This window comes from Setaria italica, chromosome VIII (genome assembly GCF_000263155.2).
Source record: "Setaria italica strain Yugu1 chromosome VIII, Setaria_italica_v2.0, whole genome shotgun sequence".
Classification (NCBI taxonomy): Eukaryota; Viridiplantae; Streptophyta; class Magnoliopsida; order Poales; family Poaceae; genus Setaria; species Setaria italica.
Genome location: NC_028457.1, coordinates 37,930,532 through 37,937,941, shown reverse-complemented (window position 1 = coordinate 37,937,941; position 7,410 = coordinate 37,930,532). Strand labels below are relative to the sequence as shown.

Here is a 7,410-nt window from a genome sequence, read left to right as displayed (position 1 = left end):
TGCACTTGGCAAAAATAAAAATAAAAATAAGGTACAGAAGCTCATGTCATCAAGAAAAAAAATGCACCATATAACCTGTACGTTATGCTTGTAGATTTGCACTTTGAAGTCACCATGCAAGAGCTAGAACACATAACACCTCAAAAGGGTAATGGATATGAATCACGCTTCATTTTCCTATTCAAAAGCAAGGAAAACAAGTTGTCAAAAATCAAAATAACGCGTGACAACACAACCACGGTTCTCCCAAGAATCTAGGCAAAAATAGCCCAATTTTTTTTTCCCATTTTTAGTCTCCCTAATTTCTCCAAGGAATATATGCACTCCACCCCCTTAACGTCCTCCCATTTCCACTCCCTTCCCCACCCCCCACCTCAAAAACGCCAACCCGCCCTCTCTCCGCGCCGCGAGCGCCACCACCACCATTGTTCCGTCCGCAAGAATAAGGAAGCGAGCTCCAGGAAGAGCTCCTCCTCTCCACCGGCTTCCCCGTCCGGCCTCCCGGCGATCGCGCCTCCTCCCGGGCGTCCCAGCGGCGGTCGGGTCGCCGGGTCCGGGGCTCCAATGGCGACGGCCCAGGAGCAGGAGGAGGCGGTGGCCGCGGCCGTCGTGGAGGACGTGATGCGGCTTCACGGCGGAGGAGGCGGCGGCGGCGCAGGTGGAGGAGGAGGAGGGGAAACGGTGGGGTCCTGGAGGAACATCGACATTGCCTGGCGCAAGGCGGAGGAAGCCGGTGAGTTGGTTTAGTTTCTTGGTCGAAAAAAATGCATTTTTAATGGCAAGTGTTCATTTTGAGCGAGGCGATGTGTACATGTTAGGATGGAATTTGCTCGATTTTGTTGTCGCTTCAATATTTGCCGCTTTATTGAAAAAAGTTAATATTTTCCAAGGAATTATCCCCTTTGCTCTCGAATGGCAGATTAATTGGAAATTATTATGATTTCTGATTGAACACTGAAAAATTAGAAAATTTCTAATTTATCAGTTATGAATGCTGCAATCCAGCACTTAGATTGCTTAAATTTTTCTTTAGTCTCATTGATGCTAGATTGAATTCTTCATCCGTTTGAACTTTATCACACATTTAGCTCTTTTAGCTGCATGCTTCTTAATCTAATCTGACTTGGCACAATAAACATGACGAAATATAGAGAGGAATTACGTTTTGGTTTGATCAGTATTAGGTTCTCAGTATACTATTTGAAACCGTGCACCTGCCAGACACTTCCTGCAATACATTTTCTAACAGAAATGCTGAAATCATTTTTATAACTAGCTGTTTGCTCTACGATTGCTCCCTCTTAGGCATTCATCAGTCTAGAGTTAGCTGCAATGATTCCCAGTTCTTGGCTAGGTGTCTTTATTCTTTGGCACTCCTGAATATATAAAAAAGGGCAATGGCAAACAGGACCTAATTGTAGTTTTATAGGTGGCTATTTTTTATGTTCTTCGATCGTGGTTGTCATGAAAAATAAATGGTCTTATGAACCTGTGTACGTTGAATATCTGCATCTGTTTATTTAAAAGTATGGTTACTGCTTGTCCACTATTTGATCCACTTAGGTTCTAAACAATGTCAATCTAAAACTGAGTTCTTTACATACTGTCATTGGGCTTATATCAAAGGTTTACACTTTATTGATATAGTACTTCTTACAACAAAGATATCATATGTTTTGGTCTATTTTTGTCTAGCATATAACTGTCTTGTGATGTAAACACTTATAATTTGGTTGTTAGAAACTTAGCATAATCAGATCATCTGAATTGGCGCTTCTTTTTATTCGAGAAATGCAGCAATAAGAAGGTATGAAGCAGCCAACTGGTTGCGAAGGATAGTTGGGGTAGTGTGTGCAAAGGACCTAGCAGAAGAGCCTTCTGAGGAGGAATTCCGGCTTGGCCTGAGAAATGGCATTATTCTCTGCAACGCACTCAATAAGATTCAACCTGGTGCAGTGCCCAAGGTAGCATTTTTGTCTCCTCCAGATCTGTATAATGCTGCATTTTCTACTTTGTTATTTTGTATGCTAAGTATGGAATTTTTTAGGTTGTGGAGGTACCATCGGATTCTACAGTCCCTGCAGATGGTGCAGCTCTCTGTGCATATCAATACTTTGAGAATGTGAGAAATTTTGTCATTGGCCTACAAGATTTAGGTCTTCCAACATTTGAAGCATCAGACCTGGAAAAGGTGACAATATTGTTTGATTTACTTGTTTTTACAACGACAGACCAGTTCTTGTAACATCACAATTTTGGTACTATTTCGTGGATTATCTCCTGATTTGTAAGGAATGCTGCTGCTTAAATCAAGTAGCTAAATGTTCTTTATGCTAGCTACATTGAATTGATTTTTTCATCTGCCATCAACCTCAGGGTGGACAAGGTGTTCGGGTTGTAGACTGTGTTCTTGCTCTGAAGTCATTTTGTGATGCTAAGCAAGTGGGAAAACAATCTCCATTCAAATATGGTGGCATTGTAAAGCCTTTGTCTGCAAAGTACGCCATTCGGAAGAATAATGAACCTTTTATGAAGACGATGATGAGGAGTCACTCAGCTGAATTACTCCGGGATGGCATATCACTGGAGCAAATAGGCCTTGATTTTTCTCTAGAACCAACTGAAACAGTAAGAATACATCATCTAGTTCTTCTTTCACATTAGCTAACTCTCTTTAATTTGTGGTGATACTCATCTTCTTTGATGTAGACTACTCCAGATTCCATCCGGATTCTTGTTCAAACGGTTCTCTCAGATAAGAAACCAGAAGAAATTCCATCGGTGAGCCTACTGTGCGTAGCTATCTATTTATGCGATGTGGTTGGGAGAATAAATGTTAATACCGAATCTGGTAATTCGCAGGTTGTAGAATCACTCTTGAGCAGAGTTATTAATGAATTTGAGCGTCGTATTGCAAGCCAGAATGAATTGGTATATTCACTTTTGCTACCAGCTTCACAATTTCTGATATGCTATTAGCTACAACTAAACCAACAGTATACATGGTTGAACTAATAGCGACTCTGAACAGGTGAAAGACACTACAGACACCAATGACAGTAAGTCATTATCGAGAACAGATTCTCCATTGGCCACCAATAGCAGTAAGTCGTTATCAAGAACGGACTGTCCACAAATGGAGTCTACTTCCACCAATGATCTGGAGAAGGTATCCACCTTCTGTAAATACAGCAATAATTGTATGTTCTTAATTTGCTGCAGTGAAATGTCTAGCTGTTCATCTAGACATGTCAAAGTTATTAAATTTGTTCAATCTGCCTAAAATGGGTCAATGCACTAATATTTATCATTAGGCCACTGACAATACCGAGATGGATGAAGATGACTGGGATTCTTTGACCGTGAAGGAAGATGTCAACACAGTAGTACCTCCACCTCTAAGTGATGATAATGTAGGTAAATTTATTCCAAGGCCAGTAAGAAATTTTGAGCAAGAACAGAAGCAGATCCAGGTAATTTTATTGCTTAGTGTTCTTCAGTGATTTTTCTCGCATGCATTTCCACAATCGTTCTATGACTGAGACTTACTGTAGGATTTGAAAAGTAACATTTCCACTATTAAGTCTGGGATAGAGCAGTTCAAATTGCTGTACACTGAAGACCTTACGAAGCTTGGTATATTGAGTGCTAAACTTTGGACATCTGCAATCTTGAACTTTTCTTCTTCCAAACTTTTGGTGTTTATCATCATTTTTTGTTGTATTAGGTGATCATTTACGTATTGTTTCTCATGCGGCTTCTGGGTACCATAAGGTTCTTGAGGAGAACCGTAAGCTGTACAACCAAATACAGGACCTTAGAGGTATAATTTCTCTTCATAGTATTATGAACTGAAAACATGAGGACTATATACTCATTCATGATTAAATATAGCATGCAAAAAAACTATTTTTTCTGTCACCAGGAAATATCAGAGTTTATTGCCGAGTGAGACCTTTCCATCCTGGAAAAGTAAGTGCCTCAAGCAGTGTTGCTGGAATAGAAGATAGAACCATCACAGTTATGGTACCATCAAAATATGGAAAAGATGCACGGAAGTCTTTTACTTTCAACAGGGTCTTTGGGCCCTTGGCCACACAAGGTTAAAGTCACAACTTGGTCCACTGAATTATTTGTTTGAAATCGGACCTTTTGTACTTAAGTGACACATAGTCTTTCAACTAGTGCAGAGGAGGTCTTTACAGACATGCAACCTTTGGTCCGTTCTGTTCTTGATGGCTTCAATGTTTGTATCTTTGCATATGGTCAAACTGGGTCAGGGAAGACCTTTACAATGGTACTTGACCTGTCAATTGTTACTTTTTACATGAGTACTGATATTTTTTTTCAATATGAAAACATTGTTTTGTGGATGGTGTAGAGTGGTCCCAAAGTTTTGACGGAAGAAGGGCTCGGTGTCAACTACAGAGCACTAAATGATCTCTTCAGTATCCAGGAGCAGAGGAAGGATACAATTTGTTATGAAATTGCTGTACAGATGATTGAGATCTACAATGAGCAAGTGAGAGATCTCCTTCAGAATGGTGGAAACAAAAAATATCCTTTTCTACTGAGCTTATATTAATCTTGTTCTTACCTATCTTAATTACTATTCGGTATATGTTGAATATCTTAATTATTATTCTGTATATATTGAATATCTATTCGATGATATATTGCACCTCCTTAACACTAAGAAACATTGGAAATTCGAAATAGTTCTCAAAAAGGACTTGCAGTTCCAGATGCAAATGTAGTTCCAGTTACATCAACTGCTGATGTAATAGATTTAATGAATCTTGGCCAAAAGAATCGTGCAGTTTGCTCAACTGCCATGAATGACCGAAGTAGTCGCTCCCATAGGTAAGTTTTCTTTTTCAATAGTACCTTCTATTCCAAGCATGATGTTGAACTAGTGTTTTTTGCTCATGGTTGAGTAAACCAACTGCAGTTGTCTGACTGTTCATGTTCAAGGACGAGATTTAACGTCTGGAACAGTCCTAAGAGGTTGCATGCATCTTGTGGATTTAGCTGGCAGTGAAAGAGTTGATAAATCCGAAGTCGTTGGAGATAGACTAAAGGAGGCACAACACATAAACAAGTCACTGGCTGCACTGGGCGATGTGATTGCGTCTCTAGCCCAGAAAAATACACACGTTCCTTACCGAAATAGCAAACTTACTCAACTTTTACAAGACTCTCTTGGTAACTCTAAAGCTCCATATCCTTGGTTTGCAAGTTGTCAGCTCAAAAGTATGCGCAGTAAGTATTTTGTTTCCATGTTCAGGAGGACAAGCGAAAACGCTGATGTTTATTCACATAGCTCCAGAACCAGATGCTGTTAGCGAGTCCATAAGTACTTTGAAGTTTGCTGAGCGAGTTGCTACTGTTGAGCTTGGTGCAGCCAAGTCAAACAAGGAAGGAGGAGAAGTCAGAGAGCTCAAAGAGCAGGTTTGTGTATGAACTCCACTTTATGGCTTTCTTGAGTTCGCTAGGCTAGCAATCGATATCTTCTGTGCAATTGTGGCTCTCATTTCTTCACTTTGCAGATTGCTTGCCTCAAGGCAGCATTGGCTCGGAAAGATAGAGACCACGAGAGCATAAGAAGCACTCAATCGAGTCCAGACATATATAGAATGAGAATGGGTAATGCATCACCTGCATCAAGGCACCCAACAGAAGATGGAACTCCAGAGGTATTCATTTTTATCTGAGCCAAAATTCATCATAATTTTTTTTCTTTGCCAGAATTTTTAATATAAACCATATACATAATTCTGCATCATTGGTTTCCATTCAATTAACGGAATTTCTCTTATGAAGTTTGGTGTATTCATTCCTAAATATCTTTGTCTATTCACTCACCCTGTTAGCATGTAAAGTTAGATATATACATGAAAAGTGCACTGAAATGTAGAAAGGTAAGTTTCGAGATATGTTTTGGTGCATGAGCTAAGTAATGTAAACGACACCAAAGAAATTATACAGTTGAATCAATCTAATTTACTCCACTTGTAATTCGAAAAAAAAACCCAAAGAAATGGTACTTCAAAGGCAGAAAAGGGCAATTTTTTGAACTATCAAACATCATCCTTAGAGGACAATCCATCTTCATGGCTTGATACTTGCAATGGTGTACAGAAGGAATCGGCATCGGGAGATTGGGCTGACCACTCACAGTTTGGGAGCAGCAATTCCCTGCCAGAGTTGGGACCTGATGGTTCACAAGATCTATCCTTCTACCAAAGAAGCAGCCCTGAACAACAATGGAGTTGGTCTGGGTCTGTCGCAACCGAGGATTCCGATGATTTTGAGGTTGCAACTACTTGCTCATCAGAACAAGACTGCCTGCGACCATCTAGCGCCCCAAAAGGTTCAGGTTTCGCCAATGGTGGCATCTCAGCTGCAAGGAAGGCCCAACCGAAGGGTGCGAAAAGTTCAGACATTAGGTAAGCTCAGTTAATTAATATCGTTGGACTGTCCTATAAATTAACTAACATTTCTGATTTGCGTTCTTCTTAATTACTTCAGAGGTGTAAATCCTGCAAAAAAGACATCACCATTACAGAAAAAGTTGAACGGAGCCTCTCCAATGCTAATCAAGAAGAGTGGAGTCGAAGGAAGGAGAACTTCCAATGGTAAAGTGAGCGCCAAGAAGTAATCAATCCAGGTGAAAACTGATTTTGTTGTGACCAACTTGACCGTCAGGGATAGATAAACAAATTGGTCCTACTTAGCGATGGATTGATATTGGTCAGATGAATATTTCAGCCCTCTTGAAAGGTTGCTGGATCTTCAGCTATGTAGTAGTGCACTGTAAATCATTCATTCATTTTGTTGTAGTACAGACAGAGGCCAGAAAAGCCTTGAGGAATGGAAGAGGTGATCAGCAAAAGGAAATGTTCTTTTTCCAATGCGTATACCTATCAAAGTTCATTAAATTTTGTTATGATGTACTCATGAGTTATGACATGCCCTGTGATCAGGTGTTTGTAGTTCTGTTGTTTACCTGCTTTATTTCTTTTAGTTTTTATTTATACAACCACAAACAATATGGCTAGATTGTGGAGGACCTTATGTTCCTCTCTGATTTACTTTTAATTGTGGATTGTGGAAGCGTGGAGAGGGTGTCGAATCTACCGCAAGCAAGAGAGCTGCTTGTGGGGGGCTCTCCATGCTTGACGTGTATTGAGAAGTTGGACAACCTGCAGCTGCTGGGTCTGGACGAGAGTATGGAAGAGGTCTCCTCACTGTGGCTGCCTGGGCTCCAACAGCAGTGCAGACAAGTTCATGGTGAAGATTTGGATGTCTATAATTGGACATGAGATGGCATACAACTTTCACAAGAATATGGCTACTAAGATGCAAGGTGTTCAGATTCAGATTCAACCTGACTACAGTCTGGCACCA

General features: G+C 40.4%; 1 protein-coding gene across 1 annotated transcript; it reads left to right on the top strand.

Moving 5' to 3' along the window:
• Positions 1–564: 564 nt before the first annotated feature.
• LOC101757812 (kinesin-like protein KIN-14P) lies at positions 565–6,696 on the top strand. The gene is made up of 19 exons (XM_022829576.1): positions 565–733; positions 1,798–1,964; positions 2,048–2,191; positions 2,377–2,628; positions 2,710–2,781; positions 2,863–2,931; positions 3,032–3,169; positions 3,315–3,473; positions 3,555–3,636; positions 3,728–3,823; positions 3,926–3,976; positions 4,206–4,297; positions 4,382–4,544; positions 4,731–4,863; positions 4,952–5,205; positions 5,288–5,451; positions 5,550–5,698; positions 6,033–6,449; positions 6,532–6,696. Exons 1-19 carry the CDS (start codon positions 565–567, stop codon positions 6,659–6,661), a joined length of 2,901 nt encoding a protein of 966 aa, XP_022685311.1. The 3' UTR covers positions 6,662–6,696.
• The last annotated feature ends 714 nt before the right edge of the window (positions 6,697–7,410 follow it).